We start from the raw sequence: 17,485 nt of genomic DNA on the forward strand, positions 1-17,485 counted from the left end.
TCATCTACATTGTTGAGAATATGGAGTGGCTTGAGGGCTTTTTTTTTCTTTTCTTCTGTGTCACTGAATCATCAGCTCCAAGCCCCTATCTTTTTCTAGGACAAAATCTGCAACATGAATCTACTGCCACGCATGGCTGATTTGACAGAGGTTGAATACAAAGGTTTATGTGGTTTTTGTCAGCATTCACATCAGACGCTTGGTATCCACAAGGCTAAATGAAATGAGGGAAAATGAAAGCCGTTATGAAGATGGTAACTCTGTGCTCAATCGCTCCTCATATTGCCCTGATTGAATCACTAGACTAAGATGATATAAATAGAAAGTATGGGGAAAACATCATGTAGACACACACACACACACACACACACACACACAGAGAGAGAGAGAGAGAGAGAGAGAGAGAGAGAGAGAGAGAGAGAGAGAAACAGTTCCCGGTGTGCTGTAGCCTATTTACAAAGTGGTAATGTTCATGATAGCAACATGAAACATTCTCATACATTTCAAACTAGTTCCACTGTGTGCTTGCTTTGGGATGCATAATGAAGTAAGCGCTATGAGATTTTCAGTTGACATATCTGGGAGAGAGAGAGAGAAAGAGAAAGAAAAAAAAGAAGCCCCAGAAGAAAATCTTTCAAGAAAAATAACATTATGAAGGTCTTGCAAGAAATTCCATAGAGGTCTGAATCCAGAGGAAATGAAGCCCAGGTTATTGGACAATGGAGAATACTAATAAAATAGGAATATTTGAGTCGGTATTCCAACACACTGGATTTGAAATGAAACGGCAAGAATAAAGTACTAAAGAGTTCAAGTGAAGAATATCAGCTTTAATTAGAGATCTCTATTGGCGGAGCCTTATGGGAATCCTCTCTCATCTCATCAGTGGATGTTGTTTTTAGTCAGGTACAAATATCTTTAAATGAAGAATTTCTGCCCCGTTCTTTGTTTCAAATCCACCTTGCCGGAGTAATAACCTGAAATGCCAAAAGTGGTTACTGTAATTGGAAATTGGTAACCTCCCATGCCTTTTTCCCTTTGTCCTGGTTTATTCTCTGCACATTACCATTGAGTTTCAGCATTGATCGGAAAAGTTACACTAGTGCTTCAGCTTTTAGCAAAGTGGTCTGAGTGCACTAATGGCTGCTTATTTCTTCCCGTTTGTAGATCTGTTTCAGAAAGCCATCATCCAAAGTGGCACGGCTCTATCCAGCTGGGCCGTCAATTACCAGCCGGCCAAGTACACGCGCATGCTTGCCGAAAAAGTAGGCTGCAACATGCTGGATACCATTGAACTGGTGGAATGTTTGCAGAATAAGAACTACAAGGAGTTGATCGAGCAATATATCACCCAGGCCAAGTACCACATTGCATTTGGGCCTGTTATAGACGGTGACGTCATCCCAGATGACCCTCAGATCCTCATGGAGCAGGGTGAGTTCCTGAACTATGACATCATGTTGGGCGTCAACCAGGGCGAAGGTTTCAAGTTTGTGGATGGGATCGTAGATAGTGAGGATGGCGTGTCGGCCAATGACTTTGACTTTGCAGTGTCGGATTTTGTGGACCACCTGTACGGATATCCGGAGGGGAAGGATACGCTCCGAGAGACTATCAAGTTCATGTACACCGATTGGGCTGATAAGGAGAATCCAGAGAACAGGCGCAAGACTTTGGTCGCATTGTTTACAGATCACCAGTGGGTGGCGCCTGCTGTAGCTACGGCCGATCTTCATGCGCAGTACGGATCGCCGACGTACTTCTACGCTTTCTATCACCATTGCCAGAGCGAGATGAAGCCAAGCTGGGCAGACTCGGCGCATGGAGACGAGGTGCCTTACGTGTTTGGTATCCCTATGATCGGCCCGACCGATCTGTTCAATTGCAACTTCTCCAAGAACGACGTCATGCTCAGCGCAGTGGTGATGACGTACTGGACGAATTTTGCTAAGACGGGGTAAGTGAAGTATCTTCTTAAGCTTATGCTGCCCTTTTTCCCAGCTGATGCCAGTATCAGTTTAATACCTTACCAAAGAAAGTGGAAATCCTGCACTTAAATCCTGCACTTAAATGTCCCAGTGCTTGGAAATGTCATTGATGCACTCAAGAAGTTAGAGTGTAGGACAATGATGCCAATATGTGCTCAGAGTTAGAGCTAATTGTATTTCACCAGTGAGTGTTTTATTTAATAGAAAGGCAGAGGAAAGGTTACTAAGGTGTCTTTGATCCCATAGTCACAGCACTTACTGCTTGAATCAGAAAGACAGTACAATCCAGTCCATTTAGTGGTGTTAATCAAGTTGTCAGACAGATATGTTTAGAATGATTTTTATAGCATTAAATATCCTTTCCAAGAACTTCATTCAAGCCAAAAACAATTAGCATTTGGATAAAAAAAGTAGCATATAGCTAAAGCAGTGGAACATCACTTCTTTGTCAGATTCTCACTTACACCAGACAGATTCAGTACCGTTTTTTTTTTTTTTTTTCCCGTTGATTTAATTTCAGAGCACATTACCTTGTCACACGGGCCATCCGTTTCAAGATAAATGTCTCGGCTCCCAAACTATTTCCCAACTTCTGCGTTTAGATGTACCAAACTTTTATTTCCAGTGAAAGAACTAGAGAACCAATCCTAAGTATTTTGAAGCATGTCAGCCTTGTGTTTCAGAGCACATTTTGAGAAAACAAGGTTCCATCTATCACTCTAAAGGGTTCCTAGTCTTGTTCGTCGTTAAAAGTTCTGTGTAGAATCCTGTAATAGAAAGTTTTCTTTTCAGGAGAGGTTGAAATGAAAAAGCGAGAACCATCCAAACATCCTAAGAACCAACAGTTAAGAGTGCTGATCTTCCTCCTACTGCTCTACTAAAGCAGAAGACATAATGTCATAGAATCTTTCACTTACACACACGTTGTTGCTAAGGTCGCTAAGTTAGTTAGCTGACACTACTGAGGCCTTGTTGAAATGTAAACTGATATTTTTGAAAGCGTAGCTTCTCCCCTGCATCATGGCCTCCTGGGCACACGAAAAGAGCATTTTTGCTCAAAGCTACATTTTCAAAAATATCTATCCTGTTAATGAAAGCCTTACTGTTAGCTAGAGCGCTAGCTAATTAGTTAGGTAACTTGGCTAACTGCTTTTTTTGTGTTAGGTTTAAAAATCTAGTTGTGGAACAACTGAATATATTTGAGGGTTGTTGTTGTTGTTGTTGTTGTTGTTGTTTTGTTTTAGGGGTTTCTTTCCCTTAAACATTTTCCCAAGTCACAGCAAGGCTTTGTAAGATGTAAGACTTATACGTTGAATGCTGTGCTTTGGGTTTTTTCACTACTCTACTACACAGTAGGCAAAAAGCAGTACACCAGAGGGGTACAGTAGTCGAGAAATACCCGGACGGCATACTGCTTAAGGCGAGATTTTGCAGTACGCAACCGATGGACACTACGCGAGTCAAAAATTCCCATAATGCAACAGGACTGGTACGAACGAGCTCAGAAAGAAAGACAGCACCGGCTCTTTTGAAGTATTAAACCTTGGTTAAACAGGACTTGTTTAACATTACCTGAATAAATCGTTAATTTGTTGAAGGTTTAAACAAGAAAACAGCTGTCACAGCGTTTGAAACCTTTTTTATGATCTCTATCATGCCTTAGCCGGCCAAGCTAACAGTAACGAATTTACCCCAGCCTGTTAACCCCGCCCACTTTGCATTACTAATTCAGTTACCTGTCCCATTAATGTGCTTGATTTAATCTGGTGGTCCCTTTAAGATTTTTGTGTTTATGATGAGTCACATGACAATGCCAACATGGCGGATATAGTATGTCCGGGATTGTAGTCATACAACACACACGCACTGATTAGTACGTACCGCATGGAATTCACTACGTACTGTACTGTCACATACTAAAGATTGACTATTTTGTTTAAGCAGTCTTTCACCAGGTCTAATTGCTTTGAGACTGTTCTTGTAGAGATATTAACTAACTCCTAGTAAATTATGGGTGGATTATGTTTGAATTAGTGTTAAAAGCAGCTACATAATGTGTACCTGAGAAATGAGCACAACTGACGAAAGTCCTTGACGTTCATTGACTACCAAACTCAAGATCTTTTCCAGAGATCGCACTTCCATTAATGTTAATACTGTTAACGATTTATATTCCTACACTTGTTTTTGTTTTTTTTGTTTTTTTAGAAAATATCACAGGTACTGGCAGTTTTTTTTTTTTCTTTTTTTTAACGTTCAACTCTACTACTGTCTTTCTTCTTGTAGGTTTTCAAAGTTTGTAGATCCATTTTTGCTGGCAATATATACAGGGTGTTTATATTATATGTGTGTGTGTGTATATATATATATATATATATATATATATATATATATATATATATATATATATATATATATATAATATCTATACTCAGACTCGGGAAGGTTCAGTTAAAAATGTGTACAGTTACATTTACAAATGATTTCATAAACATTGTAATCAGTTATCATTAACGCAATCCAAGTATCTTGATATGAAAGCAATACAATCTGATTTTTTTTTTTTTTTGGATTACTTCAAGGTCCCATATGTAAATAAAGTTAAGAGAAAGCCTGCCTATACTGTACATATCATAAAAAATATCATGGAGTATTGTACTGTACAATATGTTTGCCATCGTCATGGTTTTATATTGTTATTGTGAGAAATTGTTTGAAATACCTTTTAGGTTTAATCACACACCCACAGGAACTATATACTGTATGTGATATTAGTTTAAAAGAAGTATTAAAAGCAGATAAAAGCCCTCAAGAGGTTTAGTCAGAGGTTTAGTGCTACACTCACATTTACTCGACTCACCCTACACTGCATTAACCTACATTATATAAAGCTGGTATGAAAACATATTACTGAAGCCACAGTAAATTTCACTGGAGCGGAATTAAATCTGTCTGTTATATTCCTGAAATATATTTACACAAAGCTGTAAATAATGTGTCTTCTATATTACATAAAAAAGCAATGCACAGTAATTCAAGTATGATACATTTTAACGTCGGGATTATTGCCATTAAGGAAATATACATCTTTTTCAGCTAGAATGAACCGTGACGGTGCTGGATGTTGCCTCAAGACACATTAAATGCAGAAGATGTTGGGTTTTTTTTTGTCCTCGTATGAAAACGCGAATCATCACACTGAATGCTGAATGGTATATGCCTCAGGCTAAAATAAAAGAGAAAGAGGAAGATAGGGCCGAGTTGCTTTTGCAAGGTTATTTATATCCATCCGTGAACTTTCTATTTTTGTTTCGTACATACCGAGACACTTGAAGATATTTTCGATGAAGAAGGACAGCCTGTTCAAATGGTATACAGTACGTGATTTGACTCTTTCAATATTAGTCACTTTAACAGAAAATTGCATTTGTTTATTTAGATAATGTGGGCTTAGTGGTTAGCACGTTCGCCTCACACCTCCAGGGTCGGGGGTTTGATTCCCACCATGGCCCTGTGTGTGTAGAGTTTGCATGTGCTCCACGTGCTGTCGGGCTTTCGTCCTGGTTCTCCGGTTTCCTCCGGAAGTCCAAAGACATGCATGTCCAAAGTGTCCATAGTGTATGAATGTGTATGTGATTGTGCCCTGTGATGGATTGGCACCCCATCCAGGGTGTACCCTGCCTTGTGCGCGATGCTCCCTGGGATAGGCTCCAGGTTCCCCACGACCCTATAGGATAAGCAGTATAGAAAATGGATGGATGGATGGATGGATGGATGGATTATTCAGATAATGTTAGGCAGAATACAACCCATGCCTATAATTCATACACTTTTTTTGTTGTTGTTCAAGCCCCATGACATACAGAGTAATAACAGGCTTATAATAATGCACAAAATATGTAGACATTTCTTGTACAACTACGCTAATACATCATCTGCTACCTGTTAGCCAACGTCTCAGTTGGAGATGTTGGAGGCATTTACACACAGACGTGCAAATATCACAATTTCATAAATATAAACGATCAGAAGCCATTGCATGATTCAATCCTATTAAAGATTTTCCAATTGTTATTTCTAAACAGTTTTCCTTTATATAAGGAATAAAACATGACAGCGCATGCTGTTATAGAACAATAATCAGTGGCAAGGTGGCACAGCATGAAGCAGACTTACTGTTACTACCCTGAAGTTGATTCTTTTCCTATAACACAACATCCTGAAGTGTTTTCTTATTATACCACAGAAATTTGCCAGTGATTCCAATTTACTCTATGATTTATCAAAGAACGATGTATCCATTTAGAGTTACATTTAATGTTGTAGCTATTGATATAGTGTCATCTTGATGACTTTCCTAGGTTGGAAAAGTTACAGCTTTACATCTGACTGGTACAAAGCACTGACACTGGAGACTCCTTCCAAATTCTGTACTTAATAAACGGACAAACAGATAATCTTTGTAGGTGGAGCGACCTCCAAGTTCCTATGTAAGATGTTACTATAGAAACAATAACGTATAAGAACATTTCTATTAACCTGTGGTTTGTCTTGCAGCTGGAATTAATATCAGAGCTGCTGTTATAAAAACAGATTTTCTGACCAATCAGATTCAAGAATTTAACAGTGCCACATGCGATACAAAGCACTTTAACACTGTAGTATTGCTTTTCATTTGAGAGTCATTTGGGACAAATATAAAACATTTTCATATTGTAATGTACGCCACATATTTCTGTAACACTAATGCACTCCATGACTGTTCTCTGGTGCCCCTGCTACAGCCCGTTTTGATGAAAACCCCAGATTGGAGCTGAAATAGTGCTCACTGCTCATTATGTGTGAGCGATGTAGAAGCGCCCTGACCCGTGACGCCCTGACATTTATCAAGCATGTTAGAAATGATCCGAACAAAATTATGTAGTGTGTGCGATGTACAAGCCTGGCTACGGAGGTCAGTGATGAGCAACAGCCAATGAATGAAGCAGAAAAACTACTACGACGCCATACTCCATATATACTGTATATATTTGAACGTTTCACTATTATCTTATTATGTGTAGTGTTTCAATCTGTATGTACATTATTACATACTGTAAGCGGTTTCTTTCAGCTCTTAACAAATCAAAAGAAATCCTCCGGCTGGGTATGAAATCCCTTTTATTTAGACAAGCCTATAATATTATAAGGAGCAAAACATGCTGGAGGTTTTGCGTTTTATGTCTTTTCGTCTATGCCTTGGTCCCTCACCCAAAGAGTTAACCTGCTACACTTAAGAAGCTAGAAAAACAATATATAAAAAATATACCAAACCTTAATAAGAGCAATGCAAAGATTTCTTTTTTTATCCAATAGGTGTGTTGCTTCTAATCTTATCTATAAAGAATGATACATCAGCGATGCCAGTAGTATAATATCCATAGAGGAACCACAATATGTCAACAAGGAATTATTTGTAACAGGTCGCTGGTCATAAGTAACATTAATAGTACACCAAAGAAGCCCTTAACGTCCCAGGTGAGCGAAATTTCCAGTCCAGAAGTGTTCTGAACAATGATTTAAACCATGTTCCTTGACTAATAGCGTACAATAATGAACACAAACACTCGCACAGCTTCCTGAACTTTGCCTGAACCCAGCAGACACCTGGGTTTGGGGATTAGACACCTCTTTTTCTTTGTCACTTCTTTGTCTGTGAAGCTCATTTATACTTCATTTTGTAATGTGTGTACATATGGATTAACAAGACATTGTCATTCTTCTCGTTCCCTTTCCCTGTTTCATAGCTCATCCCTCTAAGATAGTGTGGAAAGGAAGCAAGAAAAGGAAATGAGGATAGGAGCAAGATCAAATGTATTTAGCAAATGAGATGTTGTTGCTCACTTTATGTTTCCCAGATGTATTAACTGTGGACCAGATCAGTTAACAGTAATTACACAGTGAGTTCCATCCATCAGTTTTTGTACCGCTTATCCGACACAGGGTTGCAGGGAGCCTGGAGCCTATCTCAGGGAACTCGGGGCACAAGGCGGGGGACACTCGGGACAGGGTGCCAACCCATTTCAGGGCACAATCACACACCCGTTCACACATTATGGACAATTTGGAAATGACAATCAGCCTACAACCCATGTCTTAGTACTGGGGGAGGAAACCCCAAAGCACGAGGAGAACATGCAGACTTCGTACACAAAGGGCAGAGGCGAGATTCGAACCTCGGAAGTGCGAGACAAACGTGCTGACCACTAAGCCCCAACTCCCCCCCCCCAATTATCCTTAAACAAAATATGTACATTACATGCTTTTAGACTAGCAAAATTCAGCTGACCTCTCCTTTCAAAATAGTGCCCATTACTTACTTAATTTAATTTTATTACGAAATCAGTTAAAATTTTGGGAAACACCCACAGAATGCCATGTTGTCACATACGTCTTACAGTCTATAATCCCATGATCCTCAGCCGGCAATCTCATCACATGACCTCCAGTCATGCCCTTAGCGCCATTCACGGTCACATGATTTCTAATGACACTCACCTGTTTGCGATTCCCTTTAAATAACCCGGCCTCTCGGTGTGTCTGTGCAAAGTGATATGGCCATTTTGGAATTCTACAAGTCTTATAGGGTGCGAATCTTTCATAATGCGTGGAGATTATGACATTATTGAGTGCTTGCTTATTAAATATCTTACACTACAAAAAGATGCAGGTGAATGGAATAGCATTCCATTTGGTACACAATATGGATAAAAGTTTATGGATCCCTACCTGACCATCACCTGACTGTGTGTCCACAGGTGTCCACAAACTTATGGCCATACAGTGTTGTCTATGTAGTCTTGGCCATATTGTATTATATTATATGATATATTACTTAATAATGCAGAATAAATTTCAGCTGCAGTTCAGCTCTCAGCCCATTTCAGTAAAACATAAATCCCACAGTCAAACAAGAGATAAAAACCGATTCAGTGTTTTTATCTTTCTGTTTGGATAACAGTCACAAACACACAGCTATTGAATCCCCGATGGTTGAGATTAGGGCTCTGAGTCTGAGCATGACAGACCATTACTTTGATAGTTAGCATGAAGAAGGTCTAGGTAAAACAAAGCCAGAATATCTACAGACCTCACGATTCAATTTTTATTCTGATTCAAGGTCATGACAGCCTGCGTTATTTTTTCTCCTTCCTGCCTTGAATTCATATTACATCACAGTACAGCTCAATCCTCGATTCTGATTGGTCAGAAGGTGTTCATTCTCATTTCTTTTTTTTTTTCTTTTTTTTTTTTGACATAGCAGTTCTGACAGTAGTCAAAACACAAGTTTGTATTAATATGCTCATTCTAATTTCTTACTGTTACTATAGTAACAACCTACACAGGGAACTGTATGGTGAATGCTGCACATTTTAAAAAAAAAAAAAAATGTGTGTAGTGAATCGTGAATTTTTTCTATGAGGAAATGTTTATTTAACGTTGTTTGAAAGGAGTCTCCAGTGTCAGTTGTTTGTAACAGTCAGAGGTAAAACCCACAGAGAAAACAGTTTCAAAAACAGACTTCTGGTCTAGAATGGGCCACCATGCATCCGGGGAGTGGAGCTTCGTGAACATGTGCAAGAATCATTTAAATGTTGAACCTATCTAAGCATTAGAGATCTAATCATGAAATGAAAAAGACTAATCATACCTAATGCACATTTAAATTTGAGATTTTTATGTTTATAAAAATAATATTATACACTTTTTTTTTTATTTAAAAAAAAAAATGTATAGAATGCTGCAGGAATTAAGTATTTTTGTAGGCCTACCCGGAAGTTAGCATCACCCTGGTTCCTTCGACAAAAAGCCAATCGGATTTTTAGATTGGCTTTTAGATTAGTGCAGAAAATAAGCTCTGGGACCAGCAATTCTTACTTGATTCTTACAAGTTTCGTTCATCAAGATAATCTTGACAAATGAACACAACTTTTATTAATTTTGCACCAGAATATTGAATACAAGCACCAGTTTACAACAGTGGCACCACCACTACGCTAACAATAGATTTTACAGCACTACAATTTGAAAAAAAAAAAAAAAAAACACTACAATTGGAAAATACTATAAATCTACTACAAGTTGGAAAGTTTGAGTTGAAATTGTTTGCAAGAGTATGAGTATAAACTCAATAAGGCCACAGGATGAGTTTTCCTGTTCGGCGTGATGACGTTTAGTGTTCCCGACACCCTTTGTGGTCGCATTTGTTAGCAGCCGCCTTTTTCAAGACAGGTAAAATCTTAAAAAAAAAAAAAAATGAGTGGTGTATTACTGACAGGGCGCACGGTGGCTTAGTGGTTATCACGTTCGCCTCACACCTCCAGGGTCGGGGGTTCGATTCCCACCGTGGCCCTGTGTGTGTGGAGTTTGCATGTTCTCCCCGTGCTGCGGGGGTTAGGGTAGAGGGTTAGGGTTAGGTAGTTAGGGTAGCCTAGACATGCATGGTAGGCTGATTGGCGTGTCCAAAGTGTCCATAGTGTATGAATGGGTGTGTGAGTGTGTACGTGATTGTCCCCTGCGATGGACTGGCACCCTCTCCAGGGTGTACCCCGCCTTGTGCCTCATGCTCCCTGGTATAGGCTCCAGGTTCCCCGTGACCCTGAAAAGGATAAGCGGTATAGAAGATGGATGGATGGATGGTATTACTGATATATTTTATGTCATAGAATAAAATGTGAAAATATCTTGAGCTTGTGTTAACCACATTTCACCAAAAACCCATTGACTTCAGGATGATGGAACGAGAACTGCTAAAATAGTAAATAGAAAACTGCTTTGAATAGTAAATGTGCTAAATTGCAACTCGAATATAACTATTAATGGAATTTGATAGCCCAAACCTAAAATGGCGATTTTTCATCGGAAATGTTTTGTACGTTAAGTTTATGTTTTTTTTTTTTTAAAAACAAACATCTAATATCAAAGTTCTGTGCATCAATTCAGAATCTTTCAAATGTTTTAAGAACCTAAGATTATCTAAGGTCTAAGAATCATTTTTTTCCCCTCTATGACAATGTGTTCTTTAAAAGGCTTTAGTAATTAAAGGACATGTTTAGGCATTTATTTATTGCGCACTTCATACTAGTATTCATTTATACGTCCATTAATTTCATTTCTTTCTTGTGGTTAATTATACATGAATTCATTTGTTTCCTTTTTTGCCACATTTGCATCATTTTTCATCAGCCAGTTTATTATTTCAGGGTACCCTTCTGCCATCTTTTTCGTGTGTGTGTGTGTTCATGCACCTATTCTGAATGCAGCTCCATATATTTCCTCTCCATCTTCGGTGTCTATTTAAAGGTCTAGTTCTCTCTTTCTTTGTCTCTTCTCCATTTCTTCTCTCTCCTCCAATATAATGAAATCGCAACCTACAGTATCACTGCAGAGCCACTAGCAATTTCATAGACTACACACACACACACACACACACACACACACCTAAGAACATTGAGGTAAATTACTATTGCAAAGCTAGTTCATCATGCTGCTAATGACGTTATATTGCAAATGAGTTTGTCAGGTGAATCACTTACTTGTGTAGTAGGGCAGTGGTACATGGATAGTCTGCATTCTAGCAGAGATTTACTGCTTTTGTGCACAGATAAAATTCCCGTCGCGTCCTAGTGAGTTACTCCCAATATATTTCTGGGAATGCAAAACGGCTGGTAACTCATGAGCGATACCTCTATACTGCTAATGAATATGCAGTATAAATCAGCAGACTTAAAGAAAAAGAAAAAGAAAAAGAAACAGGTCGTCTACCATATTTTGTGGCGTCGCTTCAGACTACCCCGTCCACCAATATCTCTCTACTCAAAAAAGAAAGAAAAGAAAGAAACAAAATATTTGTTGGTGTGTTTTTGTTTTGTTTTTTTGCCGTATTCTGGTTTCCTGGAAAAAAAAAAAAATCTTTTTTTGAGAGCGAAAAAAAAAAGAAAAGAAATCGAAGAATGAGGATGTGTTTTACGGGAAGCGCGTTATTCGGGGGGTTTTTTTATGTTTTTTTTTTTTCTTTCCATTTTTAAACCCTCTAGATTCAGCCAACTTGTGCCAAAATCACTGAATATCCCTTTAACAGTTCCGAAAGAAATCAATTCTGCTCATTTACAAAATGCCTTGGCAGCCATACAAACCTAAAAGTGGAGCACAAAATTGTTCACTAAGCAAAAAAAAAAAAAAAAAAACAGGAGAACAGGAGTCTGCAAATCTCCCAAGATTTTTATTTTATTTATTTATATATTTTTAAATCGCAACGGTACCCTGAAGGTGATGTGATGCTCTCATTGTTGAGGTTAATCATAGAATTGTATTCTCTAAGGTAGAAAATTTAGTCAAAGAAATTGATCTTTAGATATTTTTTTTTTCTCTAACTTGATTGTGTTTCCGTCTAAGTGTGTTTCTCTTTTTTGTACTGGAAATAGAAAGTCGCGTGCTTCTAATAGGAACGGATATTATGTTAACCGCTATGAGACCGGAAAAAAAAAAAAAAAAAAACCTTCATTGATGTGGCATAACCGAATCCAGTATTAATTTCCCACTGTGATTAAAAATCTCTAAAAATTAAAAATTTCTCTGGCACACGAGCTTGTATTTGGCATTGTAATATGAAGAAGTAATGAAAAGAAATATTAAGAAGATATTTGAAAGCTTTGTTTATCCGGTTTTGGTTTTTCACTCTATTTGCTCTTTGTATTCGAATATGTTTTTAATTGTGTTAATTGTTCTAAAGCACTTTTTTTTTTTTTTTTTGCAGAACAACAACATAAATTACCTGTTGTTGTTTTTTTTTAAATTTTATTTCAATTATATTTTTTGTTTTTCTATATATTGCTTTATATAGCTGAGCACAACTTAAAAGTTTCAAATATTTCAAAACTTGTGATATATTGTAATGTTCTGAGGTAAGGCAGAGGAGTGGAGGTTGAAGTTGTTGTGGTTTTTTTTCCCTTCTTGGTTCATTAGGCATTTTTAGACTTATTTGAATATTTTGGTAGGATTACGTAGGAAACTGTAATGACTGTGTAAAAAGTTTTATTGACTGACGTGCCTGCCTTAATGGTCAAATCAAACTCCTGAGTGCATAATCTATGTAGGAGTGAAGCCATTATGTAAAAAAAAAAAAAAAAACAACCCTTTATAATGCTAATGCACTGAGAGAAAAGTGAAAGTGGTTTAGGACAGTATATCTTTATTTAGAAACCTTTTACACCTCTCTGGCTTATTTGCCTGGCCTCTGAATAAAATGTACAATTGCTAAAGTGGTTGTCTCGAAAAATAAATCCCCCGACCATCACCACCACCCGCCCCAGACCCGATGTCCTTTTAACTAGGGCTGTGAAAGGTGCGCCATAGTGGTTGCTAAATCCTTGAGGGTAGTTACAAAATGTCCTCTGGAAATAATTATGAAGTCAAGAAAGGTTGAAGTACATGCAAGTTCAATGGCATGTAAATTGCTCTTGTTCTATTAACATTGAATTTGATCAATCAGTTCACACTAACAATGAATGATAAGTGATATACAAACATAGTATTACTAATCTCCTGAAGTTACTTCTCAAGACTTATGTGCTTTTTACTTTTTCTTTTGAATAGAGATCCAAATCAACCAGTACCACAGGACACCAAGTTCATACACACAAAACCCAATCGTTTTGAAGAAGTGGCCTGGTCCAAGTACAACCCCAAAGATCAGCTGTACCTTCACATCGGCCTGAAGCCGAGAGTTCGAGACCACTACCGTGCCACCAAGGTGGCCTTCTGGCTTGAACTTGTGCCTCACCTTCACAACATCAACGAACTGTTTCAGTACGTCTCGACCACCACTAAGATCCCGCCGCAGGACACGACACCCTTCCCTTATACCAAACGACTAGGTAAAACCTGGCCGTCCACAACACGCCATCCTGGAATACCTCCTTCAAATACCAAGCAAACCACAGACCAGCGCAAAGGCAATGATCTTGTTGAGGACTCTGCTGTGATGATCGAGACCAAGCGTGACTACTCGACAGAACTAAGTGTGACCATTGCAGTGGGCGCGTCACTGCTCTTCCTGAACATCCTGGCCTTCGCCGCACTCTACTACAAGAAAGACAAGCGACGTCACGAGTCTGGTCGTCGTGGTACCAGCCCGCAACGCAATGCCAACTCCAACGCTAACGATGTCTCACGGATGCAGAGTGACGAACTCGCGTCATTGCAGATGAAGCAGCAGCAACAACAACTGGAGCAACAGCTTGAAAATGAGCACCGGCATGAATGTGAGGCGCTGAGGCTTGCATGCCCACCTGATTACGCACTTACGCTCCGCCGATCTCCTGACGATGTTCCGCTCATGACACCCAGCACCATCACCATGATTCCCAGCTCGCTCGGTGCCATGCAGCCCTTGCACAATTTCAACGCCTTTGTTGGGACTCAGAACAGCACCAACCTCCCCCACGCTCACTCCACCACCAGGGTATAGCTGCACGCTTTTGGAATACCTTCAGACTACCACCTCCTCTCTGTACTATTCTTAGGAAGTCAGGGTTGGTTTACTCCTGGCATTGAGCTTAAGACTGAAGTCATGGATGAAAAAGTTGCTCCACCTGGAGATTGATTCTCAGTGGATAAGATTATTTTGCTACACCTTCTTAAAGAATATACGAGTCCGATATCTGATCTGTTTGTGGGGGAATATAGCGAATGTTACTAAACTTCACACTGTACTCAGAGCCAAGTGGAGTGGGAATATTTTACCAAAAGTAATTCTGGACTCTTTTGGACTAGTTTTCTTGCACAGGGGACACTTAGAAGCTAATGATAGAAGGCATCAAGGATGTGTTAACACTTGGTACTGTTTATCCTATATCGAACAGTGCAAGAACACTGTATTTTGAACAAATCTACTTTTCCGACACATGATGGACAAAGGGACAGAATTCTAAAATCCCCCAGCCTGAAATGTATTTATGACAAATTTGTAAAGATGAGAATTATGTAAATAGCTGTGCGTTACAAAAGCCAATACTAAAGAAAATTACAAATGCTTTTATTGTTGTTTTTGGTTTCAGAATATAACTATTAACAAGCTTGTGCTTTTTGTTGAAGTGACTGTATATATACCGATCATAATCATAATCATTGTTTTACTTTCTCGAAAAAAAGGTTTGGGTTCACATTTCAGATGCAATAGTAAAAAACTAATAAAAACAGTAATACTTATTTCCACACACATAACCATAAGTTTGCTTTAGTGGTCCTTCAGCTTTCTGTCCAGCAAACGTAGTTTGTTCAAAACCAGCTTCATGCATTGACCTTAAACATGGAGGAAAACACTCTACAATGGTGTTGATGCAAATTGGATATTAATGGCGAGTTAAGATTTTGGAGTTTGTCTTTCACATGGTAGGGACGATGAGTCACCTGGAATCACAGCACTGGCCAATGGGATTGGTTTTATTTTAATGAATGACATAATGGGCGGACATTGAAAATATTGGCGCTGTTGCTCAAGTATGATCTGATGATAAGTTTCTCACGGCCAGTTAGGTTCCATATAGCTCTAACTAAGAGGAATAGTGCTTTGATTCCAGGTGCCATTGCAAAACAGCTGAAAACAACATCGTGTGTCCCCAACAGCTGTAGGTCATTCACACCATCTGCTTCATTCTGTATTTTTATTTCCATAACGTTTTTGTTACATGCATCACTGCCTGAATTGAAGATGTGGCCCTGCAATGTACTGTCAAGAATTTAAAAAAACGGTCAAAAGAAATAGCCCAGGCAGTGGATTTTACTATATTAGTTGGATATGTTTGTAAAGACGTATATGTTAGATATTTCTACTTGTCATATGCTAGCAATATGTATTGTGCCAGGCTTGTGATATTTTTGGGTTACAACGCAAGTGAATGAATGTAAATAAAAAAAAATAAACTATAAATGATATTTAAAAAAAAAAAAAAAAATCATTAACCCTAATATTTTAGTTCTGCATCCTATAAGAGAGCTTGGAAGCGCAAGAAAAGATTAAAAAAAAATCTAATAAAATGTAAAAAAAAAAGCAAATTGAAATTTATAAAGTTACCTTTGTATATTGAATCTTAAGATATTCATCATAGGCCCTTCAACTGTCAATAATTCAAGGGTGCAGTGTAGGATTCTACATAATAGTTTGTCTTATATTGTTTGCGGTTTTTGCCTTAAGTGATAGATGATATTTCTGGCTGGACACCTATATAATTTTTTTCTGCAACGTTTCTAATAAAAATCAATATTTTCTAACATGCTGTCTGCCTGTCGAATTTCACTGTTGGGACTAAAGTGTAAAATCCACGAAATGAACATCATTTGTTTTCATATATAAAATCTAATATAATCACATTGCTGGAATTGTTTTTTTTTTTTTTTTTTGGCTTGTAATGCCTATACTTGTGCCTTGGTAAGTGATTATGGGATGCTCACGATCCTAAGTGGGAACTGCTAAATATATTTAGTTTAGTACTGTTTAAAGCTTTGTCAGCATCTGAGAGACTTATTATTGGAGTAACTTACTGGTGCAGGCCAATTTAGAGAAACGAGTGCAGAGCTGCCAACATGGCTAATAAGAAAACTCCTAGCAGGCAAAGAGAGAGAAAAAATACCCTAACGTATATGTCGATGGAGATGGTTTCAGCATAAATGATAAGCAGCACATTCAACCTTGCGCTTTTACCAACCAGAGACCACAGCCCTGCCCTCTTGTTTTCTTTTGGCTCCCAAGACTGAGGCACAAAGCAAAAGTAGCCTCTATCTGCACCAAATATCTGCATACTTTCCCCTTCAGTGAATCAGCTTTATCATTGGGCAAATTTGATTACCTTTTAATCTGACTGCTGGTTTAGCCGAGAAAGCAGAAAACGTCGTTTTCAGGTTAAAAATCGCAAATGCTACAGCCAAGCCTTAAATGTTGGCACCTTTTGTGAGTGCCTGGGGCCATCTATGTTAGCAGTGAAACCGGATTTTTACAGTTAAAGGAGCATATGAATAAATGCAGGATTATAAATATTCAAACATCTCACCAGTGACAGCTGCATGCTTTACAGCGTATTCCCAACACTCTGCTCCCCTGAGTATCGACACCTGTTTCTTATTCATTCACTTGTTAATGAATGCATAAATACTTCATGGTTTGCAATGTTAGTGTGCCTAACTTACCTGTATTCGAGGGTGTTGGTCGGCCATGGTGGCTTGGCGGTTTGTGTTTTTGCTGGACCGTAATCACCAATTTCCTCCATGTGAGCAAACACACTCCTTACATTGGAGAGAAGGTTCCCGTCATGCTAAGATCAATCCTACCTCTCCGTCCAGTCTTCCGTCTGCTCCTGAACATGATCATGAGTGAACCAGTACAGAGGCTAAGTCTGGAGACCCTTTGGTATCTTCAAAGCTTAGACAGGTTGACTAGAGCGAGCATGTCTCGTTTCTGTCTG

At 38.6% G+C, this 17,485-nt stretch overlaps 1 protein-coding gene across 2 annotated transcripts in view; it reads left to right on the forward strand.

The window, feature by feature from the left end:
• Positions 1-14,590, forward strand: part of nlgn4xa (neuroligin 4 X-linked a) — a 92,652-nt gene extending 78,062 nt beyond the window's left edge. For both annotated transcript variants that reach the window (XM_053615218.1, XM_053615217.1), the window contains 2 exons: positions 1,168-1,957; positions 13,623-14,590. In XM_053615218.1, coding sequence (XP_053471193.1) covers positions 1,168-1,957; positions 13,623-14,496 — 1,664 coding nt within the window. In that variant the 3' untranslated portion in view covers positions 14,497-14,590. The remainder of the gene's footprint in view (positions 1-1,167; positions 1,958-13,622) is intronic.
• The last annotated feature ends 2,895 nt before the right edge of the window (positions 14,591-17,485 follow it).

Source organism: Ictalurus furcatus, chromosome 26 (genome assembly GCF_023375685.1).
Source record: "Ictalurus furcatus strain D&B chromosome 26, Billie_1.0, whole genome shotgun sequence".
Taxonomy (NCBI): domain Eukaryota; kingdom Metazoa; phylum Chordata; class Actinopteri; order Siluriformes; family Ictaluridae; genus Ictalurus; species Ictalurus furcatus.